This window comes from Dipodomys spectabilis, unplaced genomic scaffold, assembly GCF_019054845.1.
Source record: "Dipodomys spectabilis isolate Male_0828 unplaced genomic scaffold, ASM1905484v1 ptg000034l, whole genome shotgun sequence".
NCBI classification, from domain to species: domain Eukaryota; kingdom Metazoa; phylum Chordata; class Mammalia; order Rodentia; family Heteromyidae; genus Dipodomys; species Dipodomys spectabilis.
The window spans coordinates 2842969-2860268 of record NW_024870711.1 but is presented as its reverse complement, the minus strand read 5'-3'; the positions used below and the strand labels follow the sequence as shown (position 1 = coordinate 2860268).

Here is a 17300-nt window from a genome sequence, read left to right as displayed (position 1 = left end):
CTCGTGTACCACTGCCATCTCGTGGTCATATCTTTCTCCTTGCTCAGCCCCCAGGTCCTTTGCATTGAGAGTACATTTTTATCAGTCACTACATAACATCATTTTTATGTTTTTATTTAATATATTTTTTTTTCATTTGGCTGATACTATCATAGCTTTCTTAACACATGAACTTCCTTTGTCAGACATATTACAGCCTTTTTTTTTTTTTTTTGGTCAGTTGTGGTGCTTGAACTCTGGGCCTGGGTGCTTCCCTGCGCTCTTCAGCTCAAGGCAAATGCTCCACCACTTGAGCCACAGCACCACTTCTAGTTTTCTGGTTGTTTATTGGAGATAGGAGTCTCACAGACTTTCCTGCCCAGGTTGGCTTTGAACCTCGATCCTCAGATCTTAGCCTCCTGAGTTGCTAGGATTACAGGTGTGAATCATGGGCACCTGGCTTTTTCATCACTTCTTAAATACTTTTTTGGTTTATTTTTGTTTTGGGTCATGAGGCCTGAACTCAGGGCCTGGGCATTGTCCCTGAGCTCTTTTGCTCAAGATTAGTGTCCTACCACTTGAGCAGCCACATCTCTGCCTCTGGCTTTTTTGGTAATTAATTGGAGGTAAGAGTCTCAGCAAGCCTGGCACTAGTAGCTCACACCCGTAATCCTAGCTATTCAGGAGGCTGAGATCTGCCACCCCAGGCAGGAAAATCTGTGAGACTCTTATCTCCAGTTAACACCAAAAAACCAGAAGTGGTGCTGTGGCTCCAGTGGAAGGGAACTTGCCTTGAGCTGAAGAGCTTGAAGATAGCCCAGGCCTGGAGTTCAGGTTCCATAACAGACAAAAGAAAAGAAAAGAAAAATAGTTTTACAGGATTTCCTGCCCGAGCTGGTTTCCAACCACAATCCTCAGATCTCAGCCTCCTGAATAGTTAGTATGACAGACATGAGCCACTAGTGTAGTGTCTGGTGGTACCTAGTCTTTTTTTTTTTTTTTGGGGTCCGGTCGTGGGGCCTGAACTCTGGGCCTGGGCGCTGTCCCTCAGCTCTTCAGCGCAAGGCTAGTGCTCTACCACTTGAGCCACAGCACCACTTCCGGCTTTTTTCTTTTTGCTTATGTGGTGCTGAGGAATCGAACCCAGGACCTCAGGCATGCAAGGCAAGTGCTCTACCACTGAGCCAACTTCCCAGCCCAGGTGGTACCTAGTCTTAATGGATATATTGGACTAAAATATGTCTCCTGTTAATATTTTTTTTCTTGCTAATACCAGAGTTTTGAACTCAGACCTTGGGCTTTCTTGGCGTGCTTGCTTACCTGGTGTTTGTAACTCCAGCCCAGCTTTTTGCTGTTCAGTTTTAGAGATAGAATCTCATGCACTTTTCTACCTGGGTTGGATTTGACCTGAGATCCTCTGTGTCTTACCTTCCTGAGTAACTGGGATGATGGAGGTGAGCCATTGGCACCTACCTCCTTTTATTTCTAATCACAGGTTTGCATTAATCTTTCTGAATTGTTTCCCTTTTAATAACTATTAAAATTGAACTGCCTTTATTTCATTTTTCCCCTCAAACATGAAAATTACAAATTTCTTCAGAAACTTTTAAGTTGCTTTAAGAATTACTTTTAAGGTTGGGCTGAGAAGGTGGCTCAGTGGTTGAGCATTTGCCTTGCATGCATGAGACCCTGGGTTCGATTCCTCAGCACCACATAGCAAAAAAGAAAAAAAAAACAGAAGTGGCACTGTGGCTCAAGTGGTAGAGCGCTCGCCTTGAGCTGAAGAGGTGAGGGACAGCGTCCAAGCCCAGAGTTCAGGCCCCACGACCGGACCAAAAAAAAAAAAAAAGAACTTTTAAGGTGATTGAATAATGAGGTGATTGTTACTATAATTATTAAAACATCCTCTCCTGTCACTTCCCCCAATAAAAACTGTTCCCAATATGTTGCCACTGTCCCTCTTTAGTCCATATCAAATTCACATGGGGGGACACAAGGCTTCAGAAAAGCTAAACAGATAACTATCTTTTTGTTGTTGTTGTTTACCTTGTCCTTCCCATTCCTGTTGCTGATGGTACTTGTCCCTGTATTAGGTTCATTCTTTAACCAGTGTTTTGGGGGCTTCAGATTTGAATGGCATACTGTAACCACAATAGGCACAGTAACTTGTCTCAGTCAGTGTTTGGGTATAGAAAAGAACTTGATATTGTTTAGGCTTATGTAGACCTAGGCCAGTTGCTGTAGCTAGGGATATTGGAAACTAATTAGATGATTTGCCCAAAAAGCCTTGGTTGATAGTTTTCTAGTACCTAGTGGGTTTCTAGAAAAGGGTGGTTCTCAGAGGAAATGAGGATCTAGACAACTAAACAGTAAGTATCAATTATGCTCAGAAGACAAATATTTCTTTAATGTCAGGTAGATGTCTCTTAAGGACCATTATTGTGATTGAAGGATTGCAGCTTTGAACAATGTTGGATCAAAATTGGCTTTAAATGTTGACAACTATTTCTCAGTGATAGGTATATTATGTTGGGGGGTGATAGTAAGGTACTATTACATTTCCTACTTTTTATATACAAAATATTTCAAATTTTAATAAAAGACAAAAAAATTTGGTTTATGTTGGCAAAATAATAAATATTTGACTCTGGTTTTCCTTTAAATGACTTATAGAAATGATGTTAAACTTGGCATAGCTGGGTTCTGGTGACTTAAACCTGTAATCCTAGCTGCTCAGGAGGTTGAGATTTGAGGATCGATGTTTGAAGTCAGCCTGGACAGGAAAGTCCATGTGAGACTCTTAACTTCCAATTAACCTCAGAAAACTAGAAGTGGCCCTGTGGCACAAAGTGGTAGAGCCCTAGTTTTGAGCAAAAAAAGCTCAGAGACAGCACTCAGTCCCTGAGGTCAAGCCACATTACCAAAAAGAAAAAATCCCATAACTTGTCATAATAATCCATATGATAATTAAAGTTTACTAAAGATAAATTGCTGAGTTAAAAAATGATTTAGAAGTAAAAATCTATTTTCTATATCTCTTATCTGTATTTATGCTACCGTAGGTACCTGCAAGATGTGGAGTTACAGTCCGAGACAGCCTAAAGAAAGCACTCATGATGAGAGGTCTTATCCCAGAGTGCTGTGCTGTTTACAGAATTCAGGATGGGTATGGTTTGTATGTGTTGTGAATTTTGTGTATAAATATAAAACCATCAGACATTAAACTTTGGGGTTTTTGTAGGAACTTTTTCTAAACCTAAGAATTGAAAATCAGCTTCAAAAATAAAAATCCATCCTAAGTTAGCCTGAAGAAATCTTACAAGTTAATGACTTTGTCTGACTATACTGTTACTCTGATCAAATACTTTTCTGGAGTTTGCAGTTTTGCTATTTTTGAAAATTTTAAATATTTGGATAATACAGCCATACCAGAGCTTTCTCATTTTTAATACAAACTCATAGCTTCAAAGGATTGATTAAAAAAGTGGCTTTTCTATTGAGCTGTTTTTCTTTTAGAAAGTATCTAACATTGTTCCAAGACTTGACAGATTTTTTTTGTTGGTGGTGGTGATGGTTGGCCTGAACTCTGGGCCTGGGTGCTGTCTCTAAGCTCTGCAGCTCAAGGCCACAGCACCACTTCCAGTTTTCTGGTGGTTTATTGGAAAGTCTCATGGACTTTTCTGTGGGCTGGTTTTGAACCGCTATCCTCAGATCTTAGCCTCTTTTTTTTTTTTTTTTTGTGCTGTCCCTCAGCTCTTTAGCTCAAGGCTAGTGCTCTACCACTTGAGCCACCTTCCCAGCCCATCTCAGCCTCTTAAGTAGCTAGGATTACAGGTGTGAGCCACCACACCTGGCTCACTTCCCAAATTTTTGAAACCACATTTTGAATCATGTCTTAGAACATGTCCCTTGAGTACTCTTTTTCTCTAAACGGATAGATAAATCTGTACCGGTAGTTTTGTTTTTGTTTTTTTTGGGGGGAGGGGGTTTGACCCCAGGAAAAATCCATTTTCTGCTGTTGTAGGTCTTTTCTGGAGCTGACTTGAAGAAAAGAGTACATCTCTTTACCCTGCTGTTTGTCCAAGAGTGATACATTTATTTGGGGTAAACTTAAAAATTTATTGCCACTTAAATTTCTAACGATGGAAGACTAGGGACCCAAACCTCCCTATTACTAGCCCCTCAATAACCAATTTTCACATCTCCAGCATGAGGTATGTAATGTGCTTTCATATGATAACTAAGAAGCGCTTATGTCTCCATTTTTCAGAGAGAAGAAGCCTATTGGTTGGGATACTGATATTTCATGGCTTACTGGGGAGGAGTTGCATGTAGAAGTGTTGGAGAATGTTCCACTCACAACACACAACTTTGTATGTACCTTTATACTTTGGAAATGTCAGAAAATACTCAGGTCTTATGAATGTGTTTTTGTTTAGGAGATATGAAATATGAGTGAATAATATCGTATTGACATGTTACTTTAAAATTCTGTTCTCTAAAACTTGAAGCTAAAGAGTTTTAATCATTAGACTTTTGTTGTAACTTAAAGCCATGGATGTTTACTAAAAAAATCTGAATGATACAAAAATTTTAAAAATGAAATAGTCTTCTAGAGATCAACATTTATATAAATTAATAAATTTATGTAGGTTTATATTTGTATAGATTATTGTAATCTGTTTTTTCTGAATACACAAAAGTATGCTTATACTTTTAAAAAATAAGTTTATTATGAAAATACTGTACAGTTACAATTACATGAGTAAGGTAATGAGTACATTTCTTATCAAGTATTGTTGCCTCCTCCTTTGTTTTCCCCCTACCATCCCTTCCCTCCCACTGTATGCTTATACTCTTAAGCCCAAAGTTTTCTTTGTGCTTTCTTAATCACTTTCCATTCATTTTCCTTTTTTAAATAGAAAATGAAAGTAATGCTGTATGATACCCCTACCTTCCTTATTTTTTATTCAACAGAACATTCTCAGTTTACTTAGCTTTAGTCTTGTAATGATTGTACAATAATCTATAAGGATAGCAATTTATTTGATACCTTTATTCCCTCCATTAAGAGATATTTACGTTTTTGTGAGGGTCCCCCCTTTTATTCTTTTTCTTTTTTGAAGTTTTAACAAGGATTTATTTTAGTATAGTCATGTAAAAAGTAGGAAAAATAGAAATATTTCCTGCTCCCCACTCAGGAAATAAAAGTTAAAGACATCATATTTTTGTATTTAAAAATAAATCTTAACATGCAAATTAAACATAGTCTGCTTGAATCTCAACAGATTTATATAAATGTTTCTGAAAAATAAGGTGATATAGCAGAACACTGGTGGCTCCCGCCTGCAATCTTAGCCACTCAGGAGACTGAAATCTGAGGATTGCGGTTCAAAGACAGCCTGGGCAAGAAAGTCCATGAGACTCACCAGAAAACCAGTTGTGGAGCTGTGGCTCAAAGTTGTAGAATATAGCTTTGAGCAAAAAGAGTTCAAGCCAGGCCCTGAGCTCAAGCCCCACAAACAACAGAAAGGAAAAAGAAGAAAGAAAAAAAAATAGGGTGATGGAAGTAGAATGTAGAGTAGCTAGATATTGAACTTTGTGTGAGTCTTCCTTATGTGTGTTTTACATTTAATAGAACCAAGTATAAGCTAAATGTCCCCAGCATACAGCTCCCACCGATTTACCATGACTGATTAGATATGCTCAAATTCCCAATAGAGCATCAGTTGTGACCCAGAAGAAATATAGATTTTCCTGTTCCCTATTTTATTGATAAAGATATTCTTACAGGTATAAACACTTTGCTTAAAATTAATACTCAAATGCTTATCCACATATCTTTGTCCCCAAATGTTTTTTTCTCTCTTTCATACTTACTTCCCTTTTCCTTTTCTTTTTCCCTTTTTCTCGTAATATGTGTGTATGTGTGCATAAACACATACACAACCAACCACTTAATGCAATTTTTTTGTTTTGGGGGGGTTTTTTGTCGGGCCTGGGCAGTGTCCCTCAGCTCTTCATCTCAAGGCTAGCACTCTACCACTTGAGCCATAGCACCACTTCCAGCTTTTTCTGCTTTTATGTAGTGCTAAGGAATCAAACATGCATGCAAGGCAAGCCCTCTACCACTGAGCTGCCTTCCCAGCCCCCACTTAATACAGTTTAAAAATGTAGGTCAATGACAGGAAGAAAGGCAATTGAATTAATGAAAAAAGTGGAGGGCTTCATGGGACTGGAAAGATTACCCGATGATTGAGACTATGCGTGATTAGCACAAAGGATCAGATAAGTAAAAGCTACTGATAAACTGAAAACATTTTATGCTTTTCTATGCTCAGTTTCCTGAAATTCTGCTAGCACCATAAAAGATGCTTAGTTTGGTAAATAATGACCATATGAAGAATACTAAAAAAAGTTATTTTCGGCTAAGCATAATGGTACAAGCCTATAATGCCAGTATAGGTAGGAGGATCAGGAGGATGGCAGTCTTAAGTCTCGCCCCAGGCAAAAGTTCTATCTGAAAAGTAAACTGTGTCTGAAGTTAAAGTTGGCTGGATGTATGGCACAAGAGTTAAGAGTCTCAGAGTTGAAATCCTAATACTACAAAACAAACTAAAAGAAAATCAGAATGCATTTTTCATTTCTTATATAAACAAAGGCAAGTAGAAAAGGAGCAAAGCTAAAAAATAGGTGTTTGACTTTGCACATGCCTTAGCAATATATACAAAAAGTAAAAAAGAGTATGAAAATAAGTGCCACTTGTAAAAACAACTATGTAAATGTTCTCACAAAGTCAGAATGGATTGACAGGATAGAACTTTCTTGATGAAACGTGGTGTTTTTTTTGGCCTCAGATTTGTGATTGGGGCTGGGAATGTGGCTTAGCAATAGAGTGCTTACCTAGCATTCATGAAGCCCTGGGTTCAATTCCTCAGTACCACATAAACAGAAAAAGCCAGAAGTGGTGCTGTGGCTCACATGGTCAAGTGCTAGCCTTAAGCAGAAGAAGCTCAAAGCGATGCCCTGAGTTCAAGCCCCAAGACTGGAAAAAAACAAAAACTTGTGATTCTCCTTCCTCAGTCTTCTAAGTGCTAGAAGGACAGGTATACTATACCTATCATGCTTAATTTCAATAACTATTTCTGTAAATAATTTTTTTACTGAAAATAGTTTTGATTTTAAAATAAATTTAATGTATCATGAAGCACATTATATTTAGTCAGAGTAATTACTGTTATGTGAATATAGGTATATAATAGGTTATAAAATATATTACTAGGAAGTGGCGCTGTGGCTCAAGTGGTAGAGCACTAGCCTTGAGCTGAAGAGCTGAGGGACAGCGCCCAGGCCCAGAGTTCAGGCCCCACAACCGGACCCCTAAAAAAATAAATAAATAAAATATATTACTATTGTATATTAAAATTTGGAAAATTGAAATGATTAAGAATATACAACAAAGAATGAAGTAGAAGTCATCATATCATCAAGACTAAAATAGATATTGCTAAGAATATGGTATTGTTTATATAGCTTATGTTTTCTGCTAAATATATATCCAGAACAAGTATATTTTTTTGTTTTTTGGTCATGGGGCTTGAACTCGGGGCCTGGGCGTTGTCCCTGAGCTCTTCAGTTCAAGGTGAGCACTCTACCACTTGAGCCACAGTGCTACTTCCAGTTTTCTGGTGGTTAATTGGAGATAAGAGTCTTCCCCAGCTGGCTTTTAACCACAATCCTCAAATCTCAGCCTCTTGAGTAGCTAGGATTACAGGTGTGAGCCACCAGCAGCCAGCCAGAGCAAGTATATTTTAAACAATTTCTCTTTAGCACAATTCTTTTAATAGATGTGTCCATAATGTCTGTTGATGTGATTCCCCCTGCTCCCCTCCCTTTTTTTTCTTTTTTTTTCCTGGAAACCAGGTCACACTATATAGATCAGGCTAGCTTAGGGCCCTGATCATCCTGCCTCAGCTTCCCAGGTGATAGGGTTATGTCCATGTGCCACCATGTCCTGCTTCATGGAATTTTTATATGTTTTTTAGCCAGGTGCTTGGTGGCTCACACTTGTAATCCTAGCTACTCAGGAGATCTGAGAATCATGGTTCAGAGCCACTCTGAGCAAGAAAGTCTGGCACTATTATCTCCAATTAAGTACCACAGAAGGGGAAAGAGGAGCTGTTTCTCAAGTGGTAGAATGCTAGCCTTGAGCATAAAAGCTCAGGGACAGTGCCCAGGACCAGCAGTTAAACAAATAATTCACAGCTAAATGTGGTAGTGCCTACCTATGAGGACTTTGAAGTTTGAAATGAAAAATTTTCAGTTTAAAATCAGCCCAAATAAAACTTGTGTCTCCCTCCCCACCCCCCACCCCCAAAAAAAACAAAAAGTATAAGAAACAAGATGTTCACAACACGTTTAGGGAGCCTGAATATTTTAATTCTTCAAATTGATAGTTTATAAATGGTCTTATTGTCTTTTTGATTTTCCTGCTTGCTATTTTTTTTGGGGGGGGGGGGGGAGGAGTCTTATTGCGGGGCCTGAACTCTGGGCCTGGGTGCTGTCCCTTAGCTCTTCAGCTCAAAGCTAGCGCGCTACCACTTGAGCCATAGCACCACTTCCAGCTTTTTTTTTCTGCTTATGTGGTGCTGAAGAATCGAACCCAGGGCCTCATGCATGCAAGGCAAGTGCTTTACCACTGAGCCACCTTTCCAGCCCATGCTGCTTGCTATTTTAGTTATTAGTGTTCTAGTTTTTGTACCGTTATATGACAGTTTGATTTTTTTTTATTCTTTTTTTTTTGCCGATTGTGGGGCTTGAATTCTGGGCTTGGGCGCTGTCCCTGCACTCTTCAGCTCAAGGCAAGTGCTCTACCACGTGAGCCACAGCACCACTTCTGGTTTGCTAGTGGTTTATTGGAGATAAGAGCCTCACAGCCTTTCCTGCCCAGGCTAGCTTTGAACTGTGATCATCAGATCTCAGCCTCCTGAGTAGCTAGGATTACAGGCGTGAGCCACCGGCACCTGACTGGCAGTTTTATTTTTATAAGTAGTTTTTTTTTGCTGCTTTTTTTTTTTCTTCTGGTGCCAGTTCTGGGTCTTGAACTCTGGGCCTGGGCACTGTCCCTGAGCTTCTTTTAATCAAGGCTAGTGCTCTACCACTTGAACCACAGCACCACTTCCAGCTTTTTCTGAGTAGTTTGTTGGAGGTAAGAGTGTCAAGGACCTTCCTGCCTGGGCTAGCTTTGAACTTCGATCCTCAGATCTCAGCCTCCTCAGTAGCTAGGATTATAGGCATGAGTCGCCAGCACCCACTGGGAGGTATACATATGTATAGCCCATTTATTGTCTCAAACCCTTGTTTTTCATTTTTATATTTTAGTACAAGTTTTTATGATAAACATTAAAACTTAGTTCCTTTAGATAAGAATAAATACATTGATTTCTAAAAAGATTTTTGTAAGTTTTTTAAGTTCTCTATTTTTTACTTTGCAGGTACGGAAAACTTTTTTCACCTTAGCTTTTTGTGACTTTTGTCGAAAGCTGCTTTTCCAAGGTTTCCGCTGTCAAACATGTGGTTATAAATTTCACCAGCGTTGTAGTACAGAAGTTCCACTGATGTGTGTTAATTATGACCAACTTGAGTAAGTAACCTTTTTTTCTAGCTTTTTTTAACTTTTAAGTTTTCATAATGTTTAAACTAGATTGCCTTGAAGTCAATGTTCAGCATAGTTATTACAGGGAATATTTTAAAGCGTGGTCAGAATATAACATGTAATACAGCAGGTCTCTCCCAGACTATAATTCTAATTCAAATATACACTTTATATTTCACATTATTTTTTAATTAGTAAAGACCCTAAATTCTTAAAAATCACTTTTGAATAAATTTTTGAGAGGCGAAGTATCATTTCATTAAGCTCAACCATAGATGAAAGAATCTGATTCCTATTTTGTAATTCCTATTTTGATAATGTTTATATTCTCTCCCCCACATACACACATCAATCTCTTTCTCCCTTTTTCCCTCATCCATCTTCTCTCCTATTGTCTTTTTCACCTTTATCTCTCCTCACTTTAAGACTTGAAATCTTTGTACACAGTTTGTCTATAATTTTCTTTTTGCTTTAGTCCATCTTTTCTAATAAATTAGACTGTCTATAATAGTCTCTTTCTGTCATTGCTATTTGCTGTAAAGATCTTTTCCTGATTACTTAAGCAAATAAGAATTTACCACTGTACTTTATACAGTATAATGATAAATTAACTGAGCACGAGATACTTTTTCTTGTAGTTTTTTTTAACCTTGAAACATGGTTTTACCCCCTGTAATATGTAGAAATTTGCCTAAGAGAATTAATTTTAGATTCTGACCTTGCCTTTGAAGGTGCAATCTAATCTTTAATAAGCCTTTAGATAAAAATACCACCAGTTGAATTTTATTGTTTCTGAAAATGTAATTGATCCCAGGTTTTTCCACTAGCTGTATAAATTCAGTATACTGAAGTTTCTGGGTTTTGCACAAGTTAGGTTTGTTTTGTTTTGTTTTGTTTTTGCCTCACAGTTTGCTGTTTGTCTCCAAGTTCTTTGAACATCACCCAATACCACAGGAGGAGGCCTCCTTAACAGAGACTGTCCTTACATCTGGATCATCCCCTTCTGCACCCACCTCAGATTCTATTGGGTATGATTTGACTCCTGCTGCTCAGTGACATGTTACTTGAACTGCCTTCCTTTGGACCTTTTTGTTAATTGTAAACTTTTTCAACACTTATTAAATTAGGGGTTGTTGCCCCCCCCATAACTTATTTTATCATATCACTTACACATTTACATGCAGTTGGCCAGAAGTAGGATTAAAGCTAGTATAGGCTGTATAAGGACCACTTCTGGAAATTAAGTTGATTTTGAGTCTCTGCCTTGTAGTCATCATTTTGTTAAATAATAACATACCTAGAGGTATTTGATTTCTACTTACTTGTATAAATAGGAATCACTAATTGAGCATGGTATTACACACCTGCAATCCCAGCACTTGGGACACTCAGGAGTATCACAGGTTTGAGGCCAGCCTAAGCTACAGGGCAAGAGACAGGAGAGAGATAGAAAAAGAATGAGAGGGAGCAGGAGAGGAGAGAGTAACCTGTGAATCGAGGGCAAATAATTAAAAAGCTGTATGTAATTGTTATGGACAATTTCTGATAGAATATATTAAATTGTGATAAGGACATCAGTGTGTACATGGTAAGGAAGATTTGTGTGAGAAAAATGCTCAATAAAACTTAATGAAGATAGAATTTGAAGAACTTAAAGGATTAGTAGAATTTGAGTGACTCTAGGGATTAAAACAAGATGTTGGGAGATGGAGAAATAGCATGGGAAAAAGGAACAGACGTGACAGTTTTAGAGCTACTGAAGTAAGTTTATGTAAACTGAGAAGTACCATGTGTGATACTGCATTATGGAGAGTTATAGAATTTAGACTGTTACTCACTTTACAGAAGGAGATGGAAATGATAAGTCTTGAAGCAGATTATTAACATGTTCAAATTGGTTTGGTCGTAGCTACTCAGGAAGTGGAAATCTGGCCAGCTGAGGCAGAGAAGTTTATTAGACTCTTATTTCCAAAATAATAGGGGGGAAAAAGACTATAGAGCTGGAAATATGGCTCAAGAGCATCAGCCTAGCAACCTTGATGCTCTGGAGTTCAAACTCAGCATCACTTAAAAGAGGAAAAGAAGCCGGAGAGGGGAATCAACAGTGAAATCAGGTAAATTAATAGAGGAAATATGTATGAGGAGGAAGATTTGAACTGGAGTGGTAGCAAAACATAAAGCATAAAAGAAAAAAAAACATTATTATTAGTTTAGAAAATAAAGAATGTCTTAAAAAATGTAAAAAGTCATATTTATGATTCAGCCAGGTGACAGTGACTCATGTCTCTAATCTTAGCTATTCAGAAGAATCTAGGTCCAAAGCCAGCCTGGGCAGGAAAGTTATCTCCATTTAACCACCAAACCTAAAGTAGAGGGGTGGCTCAAGTGGTAGAGTACTAACCTTGTGAGCAAAAAAGCTCTGGGATAGCACCCAGGCTCTGAATTCAAGCCCCAGGACCAGCATTAAATACATAAATGAATGAATAGATGGGTGAATGAATAAATAAATAAATAAATAAGATTTATAGTAGAAAAAAATACAAAATGATGATAAGTTAAATGGGTATTAATTTGCTGTGGAACATTTCAGATCTGCTTGTTCTTTCCCTGTTGAATTAGAGATAGGAGTATGCAATATCTGATAAAAAATTTTTTTTTAATTTGTTTCTTTAAAAAGTTCCCCTACGGGCTGGGAAGGTGGCTCAGTGGTAGAGCGCTTGCCTTGCATGCCTGAATCCCTGGGTTCGATTCCTCAGCACCACATAAGCAAAAAGAAAAAAGCCGGAAGTGACGCTGTGGCTACAGTGGTAGACCCAAAATAAATAAATAAATAAATAAAAATAAAAAGTTCCCCTAGCCGGGCACTGATGGCTCATACCTGTAATCCTAGCTGCTCAGGAGACTGAGATCTTAGGATCATGGTTCAAAGCCAGCTTGGGCAGGAAAGTCTGTGAGACTGTTATTTCCAATTAACCACCAGAAAATGGGAAGTGACGCTGTGGCTACAGTGGTAGAGCACTTGCCTTGAGCTGAAGAGCTCAAGGACAGCACCCAGGCCAGAATTCAAGCCCTGTGACTGACCGGAAAAAAAAAAACATTTCCCTGTAACATATTCCCTGCTCTAGAATATTCCAGAGAAATTCAGAAATACTTATTATTGGTTGTTTTGGGGTTTGGGGTTTTGTTTTGTTTTTTGCTTTTTTGTTTTTTATGTTTATTTTTTACTTTTTTTTTTTTTTTGGCCAGTCCTGGGGCTTGAACTCAGGGCTTAGGCACTGTCCCTGAGCTTCTTTTGCTCAAGGCTACTGCTCTACCACTTGAGCCACAGTGCCACTTCTGGCTTTTTCTGTTTATGTGGTTACTGAGGAATCAAACCCAGGGCTTCATGCATGCTAGACAAGCACTCTACCACTAAGCCACATACTGAGCCTTATTATTGGTTTTTACCCTACTTTCCCTTCATTCTTCACAACATAATGTTATTTCTTGAAATAGAAATAGTTTTATTTTTATAAAGTCAACTTTTCTGGAGGTCTAAGAGGTCAGAAACTTAGTAAAGAAACTTCATATTGAAAAGTAAATGTAGCTGTCTCTTTGAACCTGTAGAAAATGCAACCACCCCATTCTTTTGTTAGATTGTAATACTTATCTCCTGTGATGGAATAATTTCTTCCTGTTAATGCTATCATTATTTATGTAAAAAATTACCTGTGTAGTTTTTAGATGACCAAGTCAAAATGTTTCCATTTGGTTTTTTTTGTTTGTTTGTTTGTTTTTTGTTTTTTGCAATACTAGGGATTGAATCTTTAGGACTTTAGAACTGTTCTCGGTCCTTTTGCCTTTAGGTTTGTTTATGTTGGTCCAGGGGCTTGAATTCAGAGTCTGGGTACTGTCCCTGATTTTTTTTCTTTTTTGGTCTGTTGGTCATGGGGCTTGAACTCTGGGTCTGGGCTCTGTCCTTGAGCTCTTCAGCTCAAAGCGAGCACTTAAGGCACAGTGTCACTTCCAGTTTTCTGGTGGTTTTTTGGAGATAAGAGTCTCATGGGCTTTCCTGCCCAGGCTAGCATTGAACCATGATGCTCAGATCTCAGCTTCTTGAGTAGCTAGGATTACAGGCATGAGCTACCAGCGCCTAGCTGTCCCTGTTATTTTTTGTTCAAAGCTAGTACTCTACCACTGAGGCACAGCCTCTGCTTTTAGTTTGTTGGTAGTTAGTTGGAGCGATAAGAGTCTCATGGACTGTCCAGGGCTACTTTGAACCTGGACGCTCAGACCTCAGCCTCTTGAATAGGATTACAGGCATAAGCCACCACCACCTCCAGTTTGTTTGAAGATAGAGTCTCTTGACCTTTGCTCAGATTGGCCTTGGACATTCTCTGTCTACTAAATAGCTCAAATGATGGGAATGTGCCACCCCAGGCCTAACTTGTTTGGTCTAATTAGTCTGTTGAATATGATATTTCTCCCAATTGATTTTGAAGACCATGATTTCTTTTTTATTTTCCTTTTTTTGGTCAGTCATGGGGCTTGAACTCTAGGCCTGGTTGCTATCCCTCAGCTCTTCAGCTCAAGACAAGCGCTCTACCATTTTGGTTTTCTAGTGGTTTATTGGAGATAGGAGTCTCACGGTCTTTGCTTCCCCAGGCTAGCTTTGAAACTCGATCCTCAAATTTTAGCCTCAGTAGCTAAGATTATAGGCGTGAATCACCGGTGCCCGGCAAGACCATGATTTCTTTCTAATGATACCTCCCAGTTCTGTGAACAGTGATAGTTCTGTGCTGTCCATAATAAAATTAGCTTGGCCTCTCTGAAGGTTTATAATGGTATAATCTATAGTATTTGTTCTCCAGTGAAGACCTCCTCTCTTAAAATTAAGAAACCAGGGCTGGGAAGGTGACTCAGTGGTAGAGTGCTTGCCTTGCATACATGAGGCCCTGGGTTCGATTCTTCAGCACCACATAAGCAGAAAAAACCGGAAGTGGTGCTGTGGCTCAAATGGTAGAGCACTAACCTTGAGCTGAAGAGCTGAGGAACAGTGCCCAGGCCCAGAGTTCAGGCCCCACGACTGGGACAAAAAAAAAAAAAAAATTAAGAAACCATTTGCATATGCTATAAGTATTTAAACTGAAATAGATGATCATCTTGAGTAAATGGTAAGAAATGTGTTCAGAACTCACTAAATCTTAATACTTTTATGTCACTGTATATATGCTTATCTTTGTAAAGATAAAAGTTAGATATTCCTTTTGCATTTTGTTATTAATCCTGTCAATATCTATAATGGCCATAACCAAGAAATTTTAAAGAAGTGGAAATACCCTGCAGTTTTAAATAAGAAGTAAAAGCCACCTCCTTTTCTACTTTTTTTTTTTTGGGTCCAGTCGTGGGGCCTGAACTCTGGGCCTGGGCGTTGTCCCTCAGCTCTTCAGCTCAAGGCTAGCGCTCTACCACTTGAGCTACAGCGCCACTTCCAGCTTTTTTTTTTTTTTTTTTTGCTTATGGGGTGCTGAGGAATCGAACCCAGGGCTTCATGCATGCAAGGCAAGCGCTCTACCACTGAGCCACCTTCCCAGCCCTCCTTTTCTACTTTTTAAGAATGCTGAAGAATCTATAAATTTAGGAATAGTCAGAATTGAAATTTTGCCTGTGTATGAAGTTTAGTGGTAGAATCATTGCTTGGCATAAGGGTCCTGAGGGTCAATTACATTTACTGCAAGGAAAAGATATAGCACTGAACAGAAGTACTCAGTTTGCCTCCAAACTTATTTTAAGTGTTCTAACTTAAAAATGAGATCTTAATAGTAATTTACTAAAGAATGTTAGAGTTGAAAATATTTTTTTCCCTTTGGTGACTATGCTGGGGCTTGAATCAGGGCCTTGGTGCTGTCTGTGAGCAAAATTTTTGCTCAAGGCTAATGTACTACTACTTGAGCGACATCTCCACTTCCTACTTTTTGTGGTTAACTGGAGATAAGAGTCTCATGGACTTTCTTGCCCCCTCAAATCTTAACCTCCTGAGTAGGATTACTAGCATGAGCCACCTACACCTGGCTTGAAATTCTTATTTTTTTATGTTTTTTTCCTTTCTAATTTTAATGTGATACTGCATTAAAAAGTTTTGCTGAAAACTCAATAAAAAGATATCATTGATAGAAAGCCAGTTGGATGACTGCCAAGATACTTCTTAGGATATAAATTATCTTGGTCCAGAAAGATTTCCAAGTATAAACTGGGCACCAGTGGCTTATACCTGTAATCCTAGTTACTGCAGAGGCTGAGCTCTAAGGATTGTGGTTCAAAGCCAGCCCACACAAGAAAGTCCATGAGACCCTTTTTTTTTTTTTTTGGTGGGTTGTGGGCTTGAACTCTGGGCCTGGGCACTGTCCCTCAGCTCTTCAGCTCAAGGCTAGAACTCTACCACTTGGACCACAGCGCCACTTCTGGTTTTCTAGTGGTTTATTGGAGATAAGAGTCTCATGGACTTTCTTGCCCGGGCTGGCTTTGAACTGCAATCTTCAGATCTCAGCCTCCTGAGTAGCTAGGATTACAGGTATGAGCCACAGTCACCTGGCTCAGGAGACTCTTATCTCCAATAAACTACTCAGAAAAAGCAGGAAGTGGTACCGTGGCTCAAGTGGGTAAAGTACTAGCCTTGAGTAAAAAGAAGCTCACAGACAGCAGCCAGGCCTTGAGTTCAAGCCCCAGGATTAGAGGGAAATGGATTTTCAGTATAGAACATCAATTTTATCATGAGTGTTAGGAATATAATGACTCAAATTCAGAACAGACTAAAGAAAACACCAAATAACTCATTTTAGTGGGAAATATACCAGTTATATAACCCAGATTTCTTTTGTTGGATAGGCCAGCACTTGCTCTCGTTTAGAAGATGTTTGTAGGAAACTGAATTATCAAAAAATAGTATTTGTTGGGGCTGGGAAGGTGGCTCAGTGGTAGAGCACTTGCCTTGCATGCCTGAGACCCTGGGTTTGATTCTTCAGCACCACATAAGCAAAAAGAAAAAAAGCCAGAAGTGTTGCTGTGGCTCAAGTGGTAGAGTGCTAGCCTTGATCTGAAGAGCTGAGGGACAGCGCCCAGACCCAGAGTTCAGGCCCCACAACCGGACCCCCCCCCCCCCCCAAAAAAAAAAATAGTATTTGTTGAACATGAGATTTAAACATGGTTCAGATTCAGAATATCAGGGCATGATAACTGGAGGTATTTTCCACAATTGTAGTAGATATTTGCTAAGCAAGTTGACTGTATAACAAGGTACAATTTCTCCTTTCAGAAACTATTAATTTGATTTTGTATAATAGGGAGATACTTGATTTCTAATATATATATATCCCCTTCTTAGGATATGAAAATGAAATTTAACAGATTAGATGCAAGTTTTTTGTTTTGTTTGTTTTATTTTGCTGTTAGGTCACTATTTTTTACATTCATAGTTCAGATTTCTTAGCTTGTACATATTTCAATCCCTCAGGAAATTTCAAGAATGACTGCCACCTCTGCATACTCCGGGACAGTTAAGACTATATTAGACTATCAGTCTTAGTTAATTCATACATTCAGATTTTAAGTCCTATGACGTTAATGTGATTGAGATTTTAAATTAGTATCAGACTAGTGTAGCAATATACTTTCCAAAACCTTTTTTGTT

The 17300-nt window shown here is 38.6% G+C and overlaps 1 protein-coding gene across 2 annotated transcripts in view; it reads left to right on the top strand.

Annotated features, from left to right (window-relative positions):
* Braf (B-Raf proto-oncogene, serine/threonine kinase) overlaps nt 1-17300 on the top strand; it is a 140760-nt gene that overhangs the window by 61243 nt on the left and 62217 nt on the right. Inside the window, exons 4-7 of one of the 2 annotated variants that reach the window (XM_042677234.1) lie at nt 3042-3145; nt 4250-4352; nt 9474-9622; nt 10543-10662. In XM_042677234.1, the coding sequence (XP_042533168.1) occupies nt 3042-3145; nt 4250-4352; nt 9474-9622; nt 10543-10662 (476 nt within the window). Of the gene's footprint in view, nt 1-3041; nt 3155-4249; nt 4353-9473; nt 9623-10542; nt 10663-17300 lie in introns of both variants that reach the window. The other variant, XM_042677233.1, reaches the window with a different exon arrangement.